Raw genomic sequence first — 20,497 nt, 5'->3', positions numbered from 1 at the left:
TTAGCCTTGCGTGATTATTTGGTCATACTGTCTGGTTTGAGCCACATTGTGTTACAGTGTGTGTGTGTGTGATTATAAAGCGTGTCCTCTCTGGCCGTCCTCTCTTGTGCATTTGCCAAATTGACAGCGACCTTTCAACTCGGAGACAAGAGTTGAGAGTTTGCGGCAGCATAACCCGTTTCCAGGGCAACCACGCGCACGTACGTACGCACGCACGCGCGTCCACATTTCTGCTTTCCACCATCAGGCTCTGGCTCTACACGCAATCTCTGCAGCCCCCCTTTTTTCACCCCTCCCTCTGCTGCCTCTCACTGATTTAAAGTGTGGAAGCGCTTGTTTTACTGTTACTCACTGCCCATGCGGGCGGAGACAACCAAGTTGTCCGTAGTTTCCGTCCCTTTCGAAGATGATTCGTCGGTTCAGATGAGCAAAATATTCTTTTAAGGCAGGGTTATTAACTCGGGTCCTCGAAGGCCTCTATTCCAGTCTGTTTTCCGTCTCCCACACCTGAATGAATTCGTCAGGCATCTCTCCAGAAGCCTGATCACCACCCTGATGATTAGATTCAGGTGTGTTGGAGCAGGCAGAGGCGGAAAACAAACTGAATGACAGATCGGGGTCCTTTGAGAGAGAAAGAAAAACGATAACGAGTGGCTTTCAGGATAATAGTTTCGATGGAAACCTCTGAAATGTGGTCTTATTAACCTCATTGTCTATCGTGGGCTGTCTCGGTAGCCCTCGGAGTGACGTCATTTTTGGGAGACTCGCGTGGCCGTTTTTTTTCGTGGTTTTGATGTCAAATTGGACTGTTTAGCGCCTGGGTGCCGCCCGTCGGTGCCGTCCGGCGTAGAAAGCGAACGCTCTCCACTCTGCAGTCTGGTCCTCCGCGCTGAGGAAGAGGAGGAGGAGGAGGAGGAGGAAGCTCGGAGCTTCTGCATTGTTTTCGGCAGCACAGGCAAGGCACGCCACGGCAAGGCAAGGCAGAGCACCACTGGCCCGGCCGTCCTTCGACAACTAAGCCAGCACAGCCGCCAGCGGTTCGAGGTGAGTTCCGAAGCCGAGCCAAATGTTTGTTCTACCCTTCGCGCTCTTTCTCCTCTTTTCACGCGCTTCTAGTCGTAAAACAGCGACGTCGTCGTCGTTCCGTCCGCATAAGCTAACGCCGCCGAGCGAGGCCCAAAAGGGACCAGCTTTGCCCGCACCAGTGTCCGAAAGGGAGGCCCCACCCTCCGTGGTCTACTTCAACTTCAGTGCGTGTGTGTGTGCGTGTGGGTGTCCGCGCCTTTCAGCTTTAGTGCGCCACAGCATCTTTTTACCGCCCTCCATCAAGTGGAGGATGTTGTTGTTTTTAACTGCCGTGATGTGGAGGAGGAGGAGGAGGGGGAGGTGGTGAGGATGAAGATGGTGGTGCAGGCGTGGTCCTGCGTGTATGTGTGTGTGTGTGAACGTGTAGGAGCCTGATGTGTGTGACCTTGCGTTGGCATGAAGGTGTTTGTGGTCAGCAAGAGTGGCCTTTTCTCCTCGTTCTCGCCATCCACGGTCGAAGCTAGTTCACCCCCCCCCCCCCCCCACCGAGCCCCCCTCCTTGTTTGGTGCAGCTCCCCAGTCCAGAGGCGCTGCCGTTATGTAATGGGATCCGAACGGAGCCGCCGCCGCTGCGGTCTGTCGCTGGTTCGCTCGATGGGTCGCTGCCTCCTCCGCCCTTGCCCTTGCTTTTCTTTCCAAAGCGGCCACCGCTCAAAAGGCTAACTTTTCAACTCTGCCATTTTGCTCCTTCTTCCGCATTCTCCGCTTATCTTCTCTCCCCCGATCCGGGACCCCCCCCATCCCCCATCCCCCACCGGCAACTGGCAAACATTTGGCGACTTGTTGGACATCCGGAGCGAGGTGAGGCCAAGGCGTCGCCATGTTGCGCCACCGGCGATGGGGAGAGCGGGAGTGGTCGTTCACTCGTGGTGGGACAATCTGTACCCATCTTTTGCATCCCTGCTGGATATGGCTACCCGTTAGAATCCTGATATGGCTTTAAAAAGACTCTGTTGCATTGTAACGGTGATCATTTACAGACATGAAATGAATGCAGAAAACAAATTTGGCTGTCTACACCGTTTAGTCGTTCCTCCGCCCCAAATCAAGCGTCAGGGAGCGCCCGCATTTTCCCATCAATTCTGGTTGTGATGTCACAAGTTTGCCTCGCTTTGTAGTGTGGCGCTAGCTCGTTAACACACGTGGATTAAACGCTCAGACGGCAACCAGAGAAGAGAGCGCCTAGCAGAAATCCGCATCTCATTGCGGATGTGAAAAATAGAACTGGGGAAAAAAAGCTTTTATTTCAGGTTGCATTGGAGTAGCTGACGTGAACCGAGCGCCGTGGGTGGGCGGGCGGGTGGGCGTTGGATGCGTGGGTGGGTGACAGAGTGGTGAGCGGCCAGGACGGGGGGTCGGAATGCACGTGGGAGGAAAGACAGCTCCCGCCGTACTTTCCACATCATTATGGAAGCACGTTTCCCAGCATGTCAGGCAGGAAGTCGGCCATTAGAGGCCGGTGGACCCCCGCCTCCTCCTGCCCCGCCCCACGACCGTTCCATCCAAATGTCGCCGAAAAACCACGCACGTAGTCTTTTGAATTGGCCTGGTCGATCTAGGTGCTTGTCAGCCATTTTGTCAGCCATTTCCGATCCATGTTTGTATGAATAGTTGTGGTTTAGCTTTGGACTCTTGACATTCTATATCCGTCAAATGGTGGCCAAAGTCGAAATCTTAAAAAGCACAAGACTCATTTTGTCTGTCGCCGTTTTGACTCGCTTCAAATCCGGCCTTCCCACTTTGCGCTAACTTTAGGACGGTGCTAAGCTAGCGTGTTTCTCGGAAGGAGAGGCCGAGCTGAAATAAGATGGGATCGCTTTGTGGGGGGTGGGGGGTGTTAAGCCCCGCCTCCCGATGCTCCAACTCACGCTAGCGCCGTGCTAACACCGGCAAAAGACCGGATGTGGAAGAGGTTAGAAACAACGACACTGGCCCTTAGATTGTCTCTCCGCGGCTTCGTTTGCTGACATCCGACGCCGCGGTGGCCTTTAGGAGCTTTTCGCCAGCGCCGATGACACTTGGGAAATAGAACGACGACGCCAGGGGAAGGGAATGCGCGTCCTTGAACGCTTGCCGACGGCGCTCCGCGTCCGATTGGGTTTTCACGGACGGACAGCTGCCTGCAAAAAGGACTGCGCGTCCTTCCTTTTTCTTTTTGGGAATCTACTTTTGATCATTGCAAAGTACGGAAGAAATCTGAATATGTACTCTTAATCGGGCAAGGGTAGACGTCCTGTAACGTGGCGTCCAATCGTCGGGATGTCCAATCGATGGCGAGATACGGTTCGGATTTGCATCTCCGAATAAGCTGGCGTGTTATTTTTCAGCGCGCAGCGATACTCGACAATTGGTTGATTTTGGGACAACTGGCCTTCCCGTTTTTTCGGTACGTTTTAAAAATGTTTGTCGTCTGCGTGAAATTGAGCGCACGCCAGAGACCGGCAGGTGCTTCATCGCCGCTGGTGCACCTGCACCGTTAAGGAATGCGTTTGATCCCCGCGCCAGTTCTTTTTTTTTTCTTTCTTCTCCTTCCCCCCGAGGCGGATCGGCGGGAAAGAGACGACGATTAGACGTGACGCAGCGCAACGCGAAACCACCGAAAGAAGTCGTCGGCGTTCCCATCTGGACGGCCGTCGAGGTGTATTTTGAGACCGAAAGCCGCCGCCTCCGGCTCTTGTGGGAGGATTGGGTTTGTCGTTCAATCCGGAAAATGTCCGACTGACGTCAGCCACGATATTGCGCAAAAAAAGGAGAGGCTGGAAGGAAGTCTTTTTGCTTTTCACTTTCTCTTCTCCTCCCACCGCTCACTCGCTCGCTCGACCGCCCGCCCGCCCCGCTCGCCATATTCCACGCTGGCCGGCCTCCCCCCTCCCTGGCGCCGTCCCAGAAGCCTCCTCCCATTTCCGCCGGAGTTTGGGAACCACGTTTGAGAGAAAACGAGAGAGCGAGAGAGAGAGAGAGAGACAGCGAAGCTTCCCGAAAGGGCCAGCTTGACTCGAGGCCTTTTGGGGCAGGGGGGGATTTCTTAATATCCTGCCAAATGATCTTTTTCCATTGCAAATAACGGCAATGTCAAATAGATTGACCCAAAAAAAAAGAATCTGTCAAAAGATCCTCCCACTTTCAAGCCAATTGAACGTCTACCGGTGATCAACTCGTCGGGACGGTGCGTTTTGGCCAGAGGAAGAACACTTTCTCACCTCACAAATTCACCAATGCATACCTGTCAACCTCTCCCGATAACTGCCCTTATAAATGATTATGATTCAATCCCTTACAAACCCCCCAAAAACCTTACAAACACCGTACGAGTCGTACGGTGTTTGTAAGGTTTTTGGGGGGTTTGTAAGGGGAATCATAATCATTTATAAGGGCAGTTATCGGCAGAGGTTGACAGGTATGCCAATTTGGTGGAATATTGGACGGCCAACGAGCGCCCTTATCCCTTTCCGCCATTGTTTGGCGAGAATTTGCCGGCGCGTGAATAACGCTGTCGCCAGACGAGCTTTTAATGGAAGCCCTCTGAAAAATAGATGAGCGAGCGGCAGCGCCACGTTACCCCGTCGCTCCTTCTGTCCATTTTGTTCGAACGGATCGGTCGAGTCGGCCGTTAAAAGTCCATCGGCCGAGCCGTAACGCCGTCCGTGTGTTTTCCCGTCGGGCTTAAGGCCTCTCGCCACGGCACTTTTAGCCTGCGTCGATACATCGATCGACGTCACCGTAGCGACGGCTAACTGCATTAGCGCTCCGCTTTCTGCCCTAAACGGATGGCGGGCGGGCGGGCGGGGTGGGTGCCGCGCTTTTAGCGAGGAAGGGGCTCCCACGCACGGTGCCGCGGCGGGAAAGATGAGCCAGATTGGATGGGACGCCTCGCTAGCGAGCGGAGAAGACGCGCGCGCCATTAGCCGATTAGCCGCTAGCCCTCCTTAATAATACATTAGCGTCTGCTGAAAACGATTCCTGGCTCTCTCCGCACTCAACCCATTTGACTGAAGCATTTTTTTTTTAAACGTTCTAATATTTTGCCTACTCATTGCTACGCTCCGTCTCTTGGCCCGACGCCAACTCGCTCATTTCCCGTCATTAACGATCCATTTTTTTTTGGAGGGATGACCGGCGGCCAACGAACGTTGTACGTAACCAACGTATGTTACACTCTAATGTATTTCTGGTTGAAAGGTTTCTAATCCAAGGATTTGAAATTGGATGACCCAACAATGCAGGGGTGGGGAACCTTTTTGACGAAGAGAGCCATAAACACTTGATATTTTCAAACATTATTCCTTGAGAGCCATACTCAGAATTTAAAAGTCAAAATACATGAAAATGTGTGCATTTATGAATCATTTCACCATTTGGAAAGTAAAAAAAAGTCTGAATTATTTTAAGAATATTTTTTCACTGTTGCTAATCAATGAGTATGAATTAGAGTATGCATGCAGAAGAGTATAATGAAGAAAAATTATGATTCAAAAGCCTCAAGAAATAGTGTCGGCGCCACAGTGTGACACTCCCCCATTGGTGCGTTCGGGACTTAGGTGGTCTCTCACCAGCGGTTCCCATATTTGACCTCACAGGTTAGCAGAGAGCCATATACACCCATCAAAAGAGCCACGTATGGCTCCCGAGCCATAGGTTCCCTACCCCTGCAATAATGGATGATGAATCCATCCACCATTTTTCAGCTAGTGGGCCACGCCCCCTTAAAGGCAGCTTTAAAAGAAGCGAGCACAGTCATGAAAAGGCCTTCTTCATATTTCTGCTTTCCTTTCTTATTTTAGCCGCCGATAGTGAGAATTGTTCGCAGCCGTCAGCTCGGCGTGTCGCTATCTGGCGGAGAGGCGTGGGCGCCTCGACGGTGTCGATCGCCATGGCGACCGCGTGACGCCGGACCCCATCGCGTGGGAGAGGAAATCTTTTGGTTTCACGGATGATCCGCTTCGGAGGGAAAATCTGCCGCATTCGTCGACGTTACCCGCCATTCGTTACCCGGGTAACGTCGACCAATGTGGCAGACAAAGGACGACCGTTCACGCTCGATAGAAATATCATTTTTGGTTGGAGCTCGACAACGGTAACGTTGCATAAAATAAGCAAACGTTTGTTTTAATGCTCCGATATTCCTTGAACATGGAGAGGAGCAGGCCTCGGCCAAACGGGGGCGCTCTCGTCTCACTTGTCCCAGTAGGCCGCGGCAGCCCGCTACGCTAACCCGTTTATTATTGTTGTTAATATGAAATAAAGTGGACAAAGATTTGTCACATATTTGGTGTTTCTCAAAGAATGCCTATGTTCGGACAATTGACGCATTTATCAACTATGAAAATAGTGGTTGGTTTGTTGTTTGTCGATGAACTAGTTCTCCACCTTATGTGCCATCGATGACGGTAGATGTCCAATGGTCCTTTTGTGAAGAAATCGGCCGATCGGGCTCGTCGTTGACGGCTTGCTGCTTTCTTTTGCAGCGTCCGCTAAGAAAAGGGACTCGGCCAGGCGGGCAGCCGGCCAGTTGGCCATCCGGCGGCGACCATGACGTCGGTAGCGGGCGAGTTGGAGCACATGGAGATCCAGCAGCAGTACAACAACGAGGGCGTCAACAACCGCTGGGACGCCGACGACTGGGACAACGAGAACAGCTCGGCCAGGCTCTTCGAGCGTTCGCGCATCAAAGCGCTAGCCGGTAAGCCCTTTGAAGACCTTCTTAGCTCGCCCCTTAGCATAGCCTAGCCTTAGCCTAGCACATGTCTCTGCATATATTCAATGAAACATTTGGGAACGTGCTCAAATCCACATCTTTTTCACTCCCCTCACTACAACAATGATTTTATTTCATTTAAAAAAAAAATGATGAGTAAATATTCTTTTATTTTTGATATGCAAACAAAATGGCAAGAAAAAAAATCTGTTTCTTTAGGAAGGCTAAAAAATATTTAACTGAAATAAGTAAAGAATAATAGTAAATATATAGAAAAATAAATACAAAAGCATCATCAATTTTTTTTTTAATTCGAGCTGTTGAATTATGTGCTGGATTGCAGTTAAGAGTTAGCCAGTAGAGGGCAGCCTTCAGCCTGAATCATTAAAAAAAAGACCTGGAATTTTCTGTGATCTTTGTAGTGCTTGATAGCAGATTTTTGTATCATCCGTCAATGCGTGACGAGGACATCTCCCCTTTTCACATCTTCCCCTATTCAAACTATCAATCTCAATGAAATATGACCATGCAAGTATTTGTTGGACCGCCATGTACTTTGACCCGCTTCTCTGCTTCGTGATAATCAACCCAAGATTAACCGAAGTCATTTTTATTGGCCAGCCGTTGACCGCGCCAGAAGGCCGATCCGTCCAAACTTGATTTTTTTTTTAACCTCAACGGCACGTCAACGTGAGCCCTTAAAGTCCACTGGTGTCGACAGGAAGTTGTCACGCCAGCTTGACCAAAAGTGTTTGCCGAGAGGAACTTGCGTCGTTCGCGTGGAATGTCTTTGTGTGCGTTTGGAGCGGGGGGAGGCCCTCGAGGAAGTCGGGGTGTTGGGCGGGGTCTTGACACCTAGGTGGAACATTTGAACCACGTCTACCCGTGATAAATTCGGCTCAATTCACAGCGAGATTGGACGCCCATCGCCGTCAATGGGACGGAAAGCGTTGCAAAACTCAACCGTTTTAGCCATTTTAAAATATAGATCTTTTTTTAAATGGAGTTGAAATGAATAGTGGCAACCCTTTGGATCGGACTTTGCTCCGTGAGCTTGGCCGTTCAACATTCTTCTAAAGAAAGTTGAAAGTTCAGTCGGTGCGTCTGTCAATCATCTACCGGTCGCCCCGTGCTTTGGCCTAGATGTTGATTGATTGATTTTTTGGCATTAAAATGCAAAAAACATTTCTAGCATTCAAATGAGTCCTGGCGGTAGGAAATTGCGCCCTTTTTTAAAATTTGACTGTCCGATACTCGGCGACACGACGAGCGCTAGTTTGGGGAAAAAAAGACACGAGCTAATCTTAGCATGGGGATGTTTGGACTGGTGAGGAAAAGGTGGCTTTCCGCTGCTTTTTCCCGCCCATTGTTGTCCTCGCCCTGGACCGTCCTGTCTCCTTATCGCGCTTGCGCTCCTTGGCCTGATTTGGCGCATCCCACGCAGCTCGCGTTCCGCGTTCCGCCAAACTGCTAGCTAGCGAGCTAAACAAAATGGCAGCGCTTTCAAGAAAGACCTCAAACATTTTTTTTCAAACATTCAAAGTAAACAGTAAGTAAGAGTAGCGTTTTATCATGAAGATTAAACCGAGTATAAACATTCATCATTTATACATATGGAGTGTTTTACAAAATAACATTATTTTAAAGCATGATCTTGAGTGAAAAAGTGAATTTTAATTGCTATAAGCAGTCGTAGTATTCATAAAATGGACACAATAATCTAATTATATATAGGTATCCTATGTATCATCAACAACAACAAAAACCATCTTATTCTGTATTTATGATCAAATGGACCATGACATCATTTTGAAACCTAAGCAAGAATGTCAAGTTCTAAAAAATTAAACCTCATTCAAATCCGTTTATTAAAAAAGAAAAAAAATGTATTTGAACAGTTAACACGTAATATTTACCTATTAAAATGAGAGCAGATGATCAAAAAAAGTGGGAGTGAAAAGTCATTTGGTGGAATTTGCATGGGACGGGAGCTTTTCTTTGTTTGTGTGTTTGCCTGGGTCGGGAGACCCCGCCTCTTAGGCGCGCCGCCATTGGCCCAGGGCTTTTAGCGGCCTCTCCTCCCCTCCCTCCTTCCTCTGGCCCCGCCCCGCCCCGCTGTGCCCCGCGGGAGCTTTTCAGCGCACGTCTGGCCGGAGGACAAACGCCATCCTTCCTTCTTTCCTTCCTTCCGTCTTTTCTCTCTCTCTTTCTCTCTCCTGCCGACCCTCCGTCTTTTGACCCGCCCACCTCCCGCCGTCCCTCCGTTGCCTTTGGGCCGAGGTGTCGCAACTCTTTGCTGGTCCGGCGCGGCGCACACGCGGATGGCGGCCGCCCCTGCAAGCCGCGGGTCGACGGCCCAGGCCGTTTGAGCGCATTTTGGAACGCTTTAGCTAGCTGACGATGGAGCTCCAGAGCGCCTTTTCCCCCACGCTGGACTACGCCGGCCCGCTCCCCTCACCCTCGCCTCCGAGGGTCCCCAGCCCGGGGCCCGGCGGGGGCGGCGGCGGCGGTGGAGGCGGAGGCGGCGGAGGCTTCTCGGCCCAGGCGGCCTTCAACTACAACCAGCTGGAGGGCCGCTTCAAACAGCTGCAAGGTACGCACGCAGATGTCTTTGCTTTTCTTTGCCAAAAGAGGGAAAACAACAACGCAAGATCACTTTTTCCTCCTTCTCCAAAGTTCTTGGGGCTTCTTTTTTTCGTGGAAAGTATCCCAACTCGAGTACTCGCTGTGGTCGTCGGTGGGTAAAAGAAGAAAATGTGGCTCTTCTCCATTCAAGCACGAGTTAGACGGACGGCGTGACATTTTTTTTTAGCTGGGGGGGAAGAAGACAAAAACATCTGATATCCAAAGAATGAGTGAGCAATGGATGGAGTCTCCACCCTAGTGCTTTGGGAATGGGAAGGAAGACCTCCTCGTTGGGACTCTGGCCTCTTTCCGTCTTCACGCGAGTACTGTTGGCTCGCCCTCCTCATCTTCCTCATCCGTCTTTCCCCCGCGCCCTCGCTCGGCCTTTTTGGCCCTGGTCGGAGCGAGCGCCGCCCTCCTTGTCATGGTCCTCCCGGTCCGGAGAGACGTGGGATAACCTGGGGGATGTTTCTGGCGGCGCCTCCCGTCTCTTAGTCAGCCACCCTCTCGTACCTTGGCGCTCTCCAAAGTACGGCGAGTACTCAAATGTTATATCCCAGCGTCTACTCCGTTTTTCATGGCGTCCTTTGGACCATTCTTTTTTAGGGTCTTTTTTTTCTCCTTGTTTACTCATTGTTTGGGGTCTGGGCATCCTCTGAGCCATGACTTCATTCCCGTTCATTTTCGGGCCACTTCCTGTTGATTTTGGGCCATTGACAGACACTTCCTGTTGATTTCACCTTTCTTCCTCTGTGTTTCACATCACTTTCTGTGGCTTTTCGCAAACTTTCTGACGAATGGGGGCGTATCCGGGTCATTTCCTGTACATTTTGCATCACTTCCTGTATTGGAGGGCTACAAAAACAATGACTACCCATCGAAAAATGCTAAGAGTTTGGTTCAAAAACCTAATATTATTTTTTGTAGTATCGACAAGTGAAAATATAGATTGTAAGAAAGAAAATCTTTGCCATTTTTCTGCATTACGAACATCGAGGTTTATTTTGCGTTCAGCGGGTGCGCTTGAAAATGTTTGCGACCAGACGGGAACCAGTTTGTCCCTCCAGGACTCGACTTGAACTTTTGCGTTTATCAATGGCCACATTGAGTCGGGGCTCACGAGTTCCCGTCGAAGGGGGCTGGGAAAGAAAAAAAAAAAACGAAAAACATTAAGGACACGTCAGGAATGCCGCCAAGTTGCGCAAAAGTCGCCGGTTCGCGCGTGATCACCATCGCCATTTCTCAATACTTTAGTTTTTTGTTTTGTATTTTGCGGTGTCAACATGGTGTCGCGCCGCTCCACTCCGAAGAGAAGGCCGCCATTGTCGGCGGGCCGAGGTGACACCGGGAGGAAACGACGGCGGCGTGCGGACGCCGGCGCCCTACCGTCAAAGGGCTCTTTGATGGATGTCTGCCAGTAAATGGGGGAGGGGCCCAAAGTCGAGGTTCTGGCCCGGGTCGCTATCTGCGCTCCAGATGTTTGCGCTAGCGCTTGCAGAGTGACAAACAATGCAAAAGAGCCACTTGGAACGAACCGGTCCTTCTGTCTCGTTGACCAATCACATTTGTTCTTCCTCTGGCCAAGATGCGCCATCCCTCCCATCGATGAGTTCATCGCGAGTAGAGGAATGGCGGCAAATCAACGAGTGTTCGTAATAACTGGTTTCCATTCCTGGGATCGGACGCTCCGCTAGCGATGACATCATTTCAAAGTATGATCGGTCGATCATCGATGGCACACGAAAGGCCCTTTTCATCATTTTTGCACGCGAGTGGCGTCCCGCAAGTGTCCATGTCGGGTCCCCAGATTTTTGAGGGACGAGCCACTCCTAATGAAGCTTCCAAATGGCTTTTTGCCAAAGAAGCTTTCTGTAGCTCCTGCCTGCTAAATAATGAAAAGCCCCGTCAGGTGATCCAAAAGTAATTGGCCACCGCTCGCTCTCTGCATGTCACGGCGCTCGAGTGACACGGCGACCGAGGCAAGGTCGCCGTGGCGACGGCGAGCGACAACAACACTTGTGTGGCAACGACGTCCGTCCTCCCGATGAGCGGGTGACGAATGAACGCACGTCCGTACGAAGACGACCTCGTTGACGAGCACGCGCTGCTTCGTTAGCACCGCCGCGCCATTCTGAAAAGACGCTTTGTCCGCGTTACCCCGCGGAATGTCTCACGCGCGCGATAACGCCGCGTCGAGTCATCCGCCAAAAACGCCGGGCGGCGCCCGGGGCGGTCGCACGTGACTCCATCCCGTTGCTAGCGTCCGTTCCGCGCCGCCGTTTACGATCGTTCGCCGGGGTGACGGCACGCCGTCGACGGGGAGGGGGGGGCGCGGATCGGCGGGCGGGCGGGCTTCTCGTGGGACCTTGAGGAATGTCGGAATGCTGCGAGTCCAATTGTGTGTTTTGCCGAGAGCGTGTGTGTGTGCTTGGCGCCCATTGGCTCGGCGTCATGCGATCCGCCGCCGCCGCCGCCGGGTGGGAAACATACAACAGACATGGGAGCGAGTGAGCGAGTCTTAGTGGATCCAGATGTGGATGTGGATGTGGATGGGGGAGTGGCCCTGCCCACCCGGGCTTCACCGGCGTGACCCACTTTCCAATCCGGGAAGTTTCATGACGCACCGTCGTTATGGCGATCAAATGATCGACATGAGCGCTCGCTGCCGGTCCTTCCGGGTTGAATATGTGTGACAGCTGTGGTCTTCAATGACAAGACACAAAAACAATGTGGATACCTGACGATTTATTTTGAAAGGATTCTATTGCTTCTCGGGTGCACGAACATCCGTGAACGCGGGCCCGTCTCGCCATTTGCGCCGCCGAGGAACGTCCCGTGATGAGCGACAATTGTTCTTTTTCTCTTTGGGAGCGGCGAGCCCGAAGGCGCATGGCCTCGTGACCCCTCTCGCTCCACGCGCCGTCAGGATTTTGCGCCACTCGCCATCGGAACGAGAGCACGTTTCTGCCGGTGATCCGCCACGGGCGCCTCATCCATTTGGCGTAGGTGGGAGGACTGGCAGCAAATGTTCCCTCGCATGGTCTTAAGCCAAGATGGCGTGGGTGAAAAAGGCCCATTGATTTTGTTGTATATTTTGCGTCTCCATGGCGACGAGCATCTGCTTTTGGGTTAAGGTCACGTCCCCATTCAATCAATACAGCACTGTCTCCACTTACTGCGTGCACACACACACACACAAAGACACACACACACACACACACACACACACACGCACACTAGCGCTTCCTGTGCGTTCAGCAGGAAAAGGAATCCAAGACTTTGAGTGCCCCCACGGGTCACACGATCCGTATCGGGGAGGGAGGGGAGGGGAGGGGAGGGGCGGCGCGATGGCCTCACCGTCAGGGTTTTTTTTTTCGTCTTGTCTCCTCACTTTGTTTCGATTTCCCCACTCGCTGGCTCCCCTTCCGTTCTTTGTCTCGCATCCCGTGGTCTTTTTTTTTTCCTTCATTTTGGCTTGCCTACTTTCTCCTTTTTTATTTTGGAGACTGTCTCAAGACACGTTCTCCTTCCTTCCGCCAGCGTTTTTTCACCGCCCGCACTTTGGTTTTGCGCTACCGCAGGTCATTGGGAATTTGTCGTCGAGTGAATTCTAAGTTTGACCTTGTTTAGTATAAACAAAAATTTAAAAAATGTTATGTGGTGACGGGGAATCAATTAGAGGAAGAAGCTGAAAAATAAAAATAAACACTTGAATAGAAACAACATTTTTTGTTCTAATAAAGAGAAAATCCTTCAGGATGACCCGATGAATAATGAAATCAAGCGGATTAAAAACGAAATGTGTGTTTTGTAGACGAGCGCGAGGCCGTCCAGAAGAAGACTTTCACCAAATGGGTCAACTCGCACCTGTCGCGCGTTTCCTGCCGCATCACCGACCTCTACGTGGACCTGCGGGACGGACGCATGCTCATCAAGCTGCTGGAGGTCCTCAGCGGAGAGCGGCTGGTGAGCGCCGAGGCCTTCCCGGTCTTTTCGTGGGTCGCCGCGGGCGGGTCGCCGCTTTACGTTTTTTGACGCTCTTTTTAGCCCAAGCCCACCAAAGGCCGCATGAGGATCCACTGCCTGGAGAACGTGGACAAGGCCCTTCAGTTCCTCAAAGAGCAACGCGTCCACCTGGAGAACATGGGCTCGCATGACATCGTCGACGGCAACCACCGCCTGACGTTGGGTCTCATCTGGACCATCATCCTTCGCTTCCAGGTAGCGCCCCTAGCAATCCAAAGTTTCAAATCAAACAAAATACAGTAATCAAGCGTTTTTTTTTCCCTCTTCTGTTTGTTGAATGATCATCCGAATTACCCAAAAATAATATTGACTTTTCATCTCAAAGTGGGAGCGACAGAAATCAAATATTTGTGTGGATTGGACGTTTGTGATGAGAAGCTCAAAAAGGAATGGGAGCCAAAATGGGTTTTTTAATTGGCGGGCTCATTTTATCTTTTTTCCATTTGATTTTTGGCCGTCTGTCGCTGTCACCTTCTCCCAATGAAATTTGCATCCGTGTTGTCACGTGGCGCCGGCGCCGGCGGCCACGTCGGTAGCACGAACGAGGGTAGAAAAAAAAGGATTTACACTTCATTAATCTGACGGGATTAAAAGCAACTCTTGAGGGTTTTAAATCCCGGAGTGACGGCCCAAAATTTGGCGTTGCATTTTCCTCGCGTCCGTCTCATTTTGCCTCCCGCGCCGCGCCATGTTCGCCGTTGACGCGCCTCCCCGTTTTGGTCAGATCCAAGACATCAGCGTGGAGACGGAGGACAACAAGGAGAAGAAATCGGCCAAAGACGCGCTGCTGCTGTGGTGTCAGATGAAGACGGCCGGGTGAGTGGGCGTGCTTTGCCATCGTGCCATCATACCATCATGCTATCATGGCATGAAGATAGAAAAATGTCTGGTTTTTTTTGTTCCCGCGCAGCTATCCAAACGTCAACATCCACAACTTCTCCACGAGCTGGCGGGACGGGATGGCCTTCAACGCCATCATCCACAAACACAGGTGAGCGCCGTGCTCCGCCCACCTCGGCTGTGCTCCGCCCACCCCGGCCGTGCTCCGCCCACCCCGCCTTTTGGCAACACGCGGTCATCGGGCGCCTTTTTTTTTGCCTCCGCCAGGCCCGACCTGATCGACTTTGACAAGCTGAAGAAGTCCAACGCCCACTACAACCTTCAGAACGCCTTCAACCTGGCCGAGAATCACCTGGGCCTCACCAAGCTGCTCGACGCCGAAGGTCAGCCAGCCGGCGGGTCCAATTTGCCGCCGCCCCATCCCCCCGCGCCCTCCGCTTTGTCCGAGGTTCCAAAGCGTTCCTCTCGCCGCCAGACATCAGCGTGGACCACCCCGACGAGAAGTCCATCATCACCTACGTGGTCACCTACTACCACTACTTCTCCAAGATGAAGGCGCTCAAGGTGGAAGGCAAGCGCATCGGCAAGGTGAGCGAAGGTCCTCCGGCGAGCCGATCCGCCGGCGTCCGAGTCGGCCCGCTGACGGCGACGTCCGCCCCGCCGCAGGTCCTGGACAACGCCATCGAGACGGAGAAGATGGTGGACAAGTACGAGTCGCTGGCCTCTGAGCTGCTGGAGTGGATCGAGCAGACCATCATCATCCTGAACAACCGGAAGTTCGCCAACTCGCTGGTGGGCGTCCAGCAGCAGCTGCAGGCCTTCAACACCTACAGGACGGTGGAGAAGCCGCCCAAGTGCGTACGGGGGTGCCGGCCGTCCTCGCGGCGTCTGCCTTCGCCCTCTCACGGCGGCCCGTCCCCAATTTGCCGCAGGTTCACGGAGAAGGGCAACCTGGAGGTTCTCCTTTTCACCATCCAGAGCAAAATGAGGGCCAACAACCAGAAGGTGTACATGCCCCGCGAGGGCAAACTCATCTCTGACATCAACAAGGTATGCTACGCTAGTGCGGGAACGTAGGAACGACCCTCAGAAACCCCCCCAAAAAGAAGAAAATATATACTGTATTTTCATGACTATTCGGCGCATCGTATTTTTAGCCGCAGTGTCAGTAACGAGTGCTATTTCTTTATTTTAAACACACAAAGCACGTACCGTTTTTTAGACGCATACATATTCTATATGGATGAACATCGAAACGCAATAGCGCTGGCTACCGGAAGCAGCCTATTTCCGGGTTCCGGTGCGCAGTGACTGCTGGGATATATAGTTCTTGCACGCTACACCCACACGCTAAAAACACGTTTTTAAAAAGGCAACAGAAGCAAAACTGAGTTGGGTTGTACTTTATTTAGACATTTTACAACTTACTCAAGTCATCATCACCCACAAATCCATCAAAGTCCTCATTTTCTGTGTCCGAATTAAACAATTGCCCAAATGAGTCTTCCAAAACGCCGGGTCCCGCGGTTGTAGTTCTTAAGCCTCCGGGAATGACGGCAAGCTCCGAGTTATTATATATAATATATATATATATATATAATAACTCGGAGCTTGCCGTCATTCCCAGAGGCACCAAATTAGTGTGCTTGCCGTCATACTAAGTGTATTGAAGAACTGGGTGTATTAAGAACTCAATATCCCAGCAGTCACTGCGCAGTACTTTATCTACGGGAAATAGTAGAGTCGGGGGCTGCTTGGCGTAGTTGTCCTATCGACTGATTTATTGTATTTTATCGTGATAACAATTTTAGTATTGGTCCATATATAAAGCGCACTGGATTATACGGCGCCCTGTCTATTTTGGAGAAAATTTTAGACTTTTATGTGTGCCTTATAGTCGTGAAAATACGGTGTATATTTTTTTATGGTTTAATGTCTTTTTTTAAAATGTATATTTCTGAAGCTAATATTGAGCAGCTATCCATAACGATGGTTAGGACTGATTAAAATAGTAGAAAATGGGACGTTAAGATGATTTGCGGAAGGTGAAGTGACGCTGTTGCCGTGCGTGTGCTTGAAGGCGTGGGAGCGCCTGGAGAAGGCGGAGCACGAGCGCGAGTTGGCCTTGCGGACGGAGCTCATCCGTCAGGAGAAGCTGGAGCAGCTGGCCCGACGTTTTGACCGAAAGGCCGCCATGAGGGAGACCTGGCTCAGCGAGAACCAGCGCCTGGTCTCGCAGGTGAGCGAGTCCAAGTCGCCCTTTTGCTAGCCAGCCGCCATTTTGCTAACCGCCACGGGCCAGCTGCCGTTTTACTAACCATACGCTCCCGCAGGACAACTTTGGCTTCGACCTGCAGGCGGTGGAGGCGGCCACCAAGAAGCACGAGGCCATCGAGACCGACATCGCCGCCTACGAGGAGCGCGTTCAGGTGGTTGATTTGTTCCTACTTTTGCAAAATTCTCCAACGTGTTCCGTCAGCCGTCCTCCTAACCGCCGTCCAATCCCGCGGCGGCGCAGGCGGTGGTGTCGGTGGCCAAAGAGCTGGAGGCGGAGAGCTACCACGACATCAAACGCATCACGGCCCGAAAGGACAACGTCATCCGCCTGTGGGAGTACCTGCTGGAGCTGCTCAAGGCGCGACGGCTGCGCTTGGAGCAGACGCTGGGCATGCAGAGGGTCTTCCAGGAGATGCTCTACATCATGGACTGGATGGACGAGATGAAGGTCGGCTCGTCGTCTCGGAGCGGCCGTCCAGTCGCAGGCCGGCGCCATCCTCTCGCCCTTCTCCGATGGCGCCGCCTCCTCTTCTTTGCGCCCCCAGATGCTGCTGCTGTCTCAGGATTACGGTAAACACCTCCTGGGCGTGGAGGACCTGCTGCAGAAGCACGCCCTGGTGGAGGCCGACATCGGCATCCAGGCCGACCGCGTCCGCGCCGTCAACGCCAACGCGCAGAAGTTTGCCGCCAGCGAATCGGAAGGTGGGAGGCGCCCCGTTTTGGCCGGCGGAATCCCGTTGACGCTCCTTCGTTCTGCCGCTGCAGGGTACAAGCCCTGCGACCCTCAGATCATCAAAGAGCGGGTGGCCCACATGGAATTCTGCTACCAGGAGCTCAGCCAGCTGGCCGCCGAGCGCCGGGCTCGCCTGGAGGAGTCGCGCCGCCTCTGGAAGTTCTTCTGGGAAATGGCCGAAGAGGTGGGTGGTGGTGGTGGTGGTGGTGGTGTCTCGTCGTCTCGGCCGGCCGGCTCACCTGCGCCGCCTCGTGTGTCTGTAGGAGGGCTGGATCCGCGAGAAGGAGCAGATCCTGTCGTCCGAGGACTGCGGCAAAGACCTGACGGGCGCCGTGCGCCTGCTCAGCCAGCACAAGGCCCTGGAGGATGAAACCACCGGGCGGGCCGCCCACTTGCAGCAGACCATCAAGCAGGGCGAGCAGCTGGTGGCCGACGACCACTTTGGGGCCGACAAGATACGAGAACGCATCCGTGACATTCGGGTGCGTCCCTGGCCAAAACCTTTCTTTGCCAAAAGTCAATAGGACGCCCGCCTTTTGGCTTCATGGACTTTTTTTTTGTGGTGGTTTCAGGATCAATGGGCAGCGCTTGAGCAACTCTCTGCCGTGCGCAAGTCTCGCCTGCAGGAGGCGTGCAACCTGCACCAGTTCCAGGTGAGACGGACCGCCTTCTTCTTAGCGCTGGCCGGGGCCGCTTTGTTCCGAAATAATAATGATAAGAGCTGACACTGACTTGGCGCATCTGCGACGCAGGCGGACGCCGACGACATGGACACGTGGATGCTGGACGCACTGCGCATCGTGTCCAGCGTGGACGTGGGCCACGACGAGTTCTCCACGCAAGCGCTGGTCAAGAAGCACAAGGACGTGGCGGAGGAGATCGCCAGCTACCGGCCCGTCATCGACGCCCTGCGCGAGCAGGCGCGCACGCTACCGCCCGAGAAGGCCGAGTCGCCGGAGGTGGGGCCGTCGTGCCGGGGCCGTCCCTCGGGATTGGATGCCCCGCCTCCTTCCCCCCGACGCTCACGCCACGCCCCTCCCCTCCAACCGAATAGGTGCAGACTCGCCTGGCCGGCGTGGAGGAGCGCTACAAGGAGGTGGTGGAACTGGCCCGCCTGCGCAAGCAAGCGCTCCAAGACGCGCTGGCCCTCTACAAGATGCTGAGCGAGGCCTGCGCCTGCCAGCTGTGGATCGACGAGAAGGAGCAGTGGCTCAACGGCACCGACATCCCCGAGAAGCTGGAGGACCTGGAGGTGGTCCAGCATCGGTGAGGAAGGGGGTGGGTGGATGCCACACGAAAGGTGGGCAGGCCGTGAACATGCTCATCGTTGCTCATCGATCGCCCTCAGCTTCGAGAGCCTGGAGCCCGAGATGAACAATCAGGCCTCGCGGGTGGCCGTGGTCAACCAGGTGGCCAGGCAGCTGGTCCACAGCGGCCATCCCGGCGAGAAGGAGATCAAGGGCCAGCAGGACCGACTCAACACCAGGTCCCCTTCAAAGCCGGCGGGCGAATACGCGGACGGACCCCTGGAAAGACCCCAACGAGCGGGTGCTTCTTCCTCAGGTGGAGTCAGTTCCGAGATTTGGTGGACCAGAAAAAGGAGAGCCTGAGCTCGGCCTTGGGAGTGCAGAACTACCACCTGGATTGCAACGAGACCAAGTCCTGGATCAAGGAGAAGACCAAGGTAGCGCCGGTTCTCAGCAAGAGGGCCGGGAAGAAAAAAATATCCCCAAAAACCACGTGACCCCGCCCCCAAGGTGATCGAGTCCACCCAGGAGCTGGGCAACGACCTGGCGGGCGTGATGGCGCTGCAGAGGAAGCTGACGGGCATGGAGCGAGACCTGGCCGCCATCGAGGATAAGCTGGGCGACCTGGGCAAGGAGGCCGAGCGCCTCTCCTCCGAACACCCCGAACAATCCCAGGCCATCACGGGACGCCTGGGCGAGATCACCGGCGTGTGGGAAGAGATGAAGGTGAGTGGGGCGCCACTGGAAATGGATCCGACGTCCGGCCCGGTGGATGACGGGCCACGTCGTTTGCTGTCGGCGGCAGGGAACCATGAAGAACCGCGAGGAGTCGCTGGGCGAGGCCAGCAAGCTGCAGCAGTTCTTACGCGAGCTGGACGACTTCCAGTCGTGGCTGTCGCGCACGCAGACGGCCATCGCCTCGGAGGACGTGGCCAACACGCTGGCCGAGGCCGAGAAGCTGCTGGGCCAGCACGAGGGCTTGAAGAAGGAGATCCGCAACTACGAGGAGGACTATCAGAAGATGCGCGACATGGGCGAGACGGTGACCCGAGGCCAGACGGACGCGCAGTACATGTTCCTGCGCCAGCGCCTGCAGGCCCTGGACACGGGCTGGAACGAGCTGCACAAGATGTGGGAGAACCGCCAGAACCTCCTGTCCCAGTCGCACTCCTACCAGCTCTTCCTGCGGGACACCAAGCAGGCCGAGGCCTTCCTCAACAACCAGGTGGGTCTTTGGTCCAAGGGAGGAGGCAGGTCAGCTGACTGACCAAACGTCCCGTCCTTCTACCCGAGCAGGAGTACGTGCTGGCCCACACGGAGATGCCCACTACCCTGGAGGGGGCCGAGGCGGCCATCAAAAAGCAGGAAGACTTCATGACCACCATGGACGCCAACGAGGAGAAGATCGGCGGCGTGGTGGACACCGGCCGGCGCCTGGTGGCGGACGGCAACATTAACGCCGAACGCATCCAGGACAAGGTGGACTCCATACACCAGAGGTAAAAAGTCGCCGCCGCCGCCTCCGAGGTCACCGAGGCTAAAACCCGGCCGGCCGGACCTGCTCTCCAGACACACGAAGAACCGAGCGGCCGCCAGCGATCTCCTGGCCAGGCTGAAGGACAACCGAGATCTGCAGAAGTTCCTGCAGGACTGCCAGGAGGTGAGCCATTGGCCGCAAACCACCGTTCGCCGGTTTGCCGGTCTTCCGTTGGGCTGACGACGGCGCACGTCTTTGCCCGCCCGCAGCTGACCTTGTGGATCAACGAGAAGATGCTGACCGCTCAGGACATGACCTACGACGAGGCGCGCAACCTCCACAGCAAGTGGCTCAAGCACCAGGCCTTCATGGCCGAGCTACAGTCCAACAAGGAATGGCTGGACAAGATCCAGAAGGTCGGTGGCTCAAAATGGCGTGTTATGGGGCTCCCGCCCTTCGCGCTTCGGCCCGTTAGAATGCCCGTAAAAATG

At 53.8% G+C, this 20,497-nt stretch overlaps 1 protein-coding gene across 2 annotated transcripts in view; it reads left to right on the top strand.

The window, feature by feature from the left end:
• The first annotated feature begins 878 nt into the window (after positions 1-878).
• sptbn1 (spectrin, beta, non-erythrocytic 1) overlaps positions 879-20,497 on the top strand; it is a 29,477-nt gene continuing 9,858 nt past the window's right edge. The window contains exons 1-26 of one of the 2 annotated variants that reach the window (XM_077613778.1): positions 879-1,044; positions 6,552-6,766; positions 13,221-13,372; positions 13,454-13,627; positions 14,157-14,248; positions 14,343-14,423; positions 14,540-14,655; positions 14,748-14,860; positions 14,939-15,126; positions 15,205-15,322; positions 16,353-16,511; positions 16,606-16,701; positions 16,791-16,997; positions 17,095-17,251; positions 17,315-17,466; positions 17,546-17,764; positions 17,855-17,935; positions 18,035-18,241; positions 18,337-18,548; positions 18,631-18,768; positions 18,846-18,966; positions 19,040-19,255; positions 19,335-19,754; positions 19,826-20,028; positions 20,099-20,189; positions 20,276-20,422. In XM_077613778.1, coding sequence (XP_077469904.1) covers positions 6,616-6,766; positions 13,221-13,372; positions 13,454-13,627; positions 14,157-14,248; positions 14,343-14,423; positions 14,540-14,655; positions 14,748-14,860; positions 14,939-15,126; positions 15,205-15,322; positions 16,353-16,511; positions 16,606-16,701; positions 16,791-16,997; positions 17,095-17,251; positions 17,315-17,466; positions 17,546-17,764; positions 17,855-17,935; positions 18,035-18,241; positions 18,337-18,548; positions 18,631-18,768; positions 18,846-18,966; positions 19,040-19,255; positions 19,335-19,754; positions 19,826-20,028; positions 20,099-20,189; positions 20,276-20,422 — 4,011 coding nt within the window. In that variant the 5' untranslated portion in view covers positions 879-1,044; positions 6,552-6,615. Of the gene's footprint in view, positions 1,045-6,551; positions 6,767-8,939; positions 9,375-13,220; positions 13,373-13,453; positions 13,628-14,156; positions 14,249-14,342; positions 14,424-14,539; positions 14,656-14,747; positions 14,861-14,938; positions 15,127-15,204; positions 15,323-16,352; positions 16,512-16,605; positions 16,702-16,790; positions 16,998-17,094; positions 17,252-17,314; positions 17,467-17,545; positions 17,765-17,854; positions 17,936-18,034; positions 18,242-18,336; positions 18,549-18,630; positions 18,769-18,845; positions 18,967-19,039; positions 19,256-19,334; positions 19,755-19,825; positions 20,029-20,098; positions 20,190-20,275; positions 20,423-20,497 lie in introns of those variants that run through there. The other variant, XM_077613777.1, reaches the window with a different exon arrangement.

The sequence above is a fragment of the Stigmatopora argus genome, chromosome 11, assembly GCF_051989625.1.
Source record: "Stigmatopora argus isolate UIUO_Sarg chromosome 11, RoL_Sarg_1.0, whole genome shotgun sequence".
Classification (NCBI taxonomy): Eukaryota; Metazoa; Chordata; class Actinopteri; order Syngnathiformes; family Syngnathidae; genus Stigmatopora; species Stigmatopora argus.
This window is presented reverse-complemented; position numbering and strand designations above follow the sequence as displayed.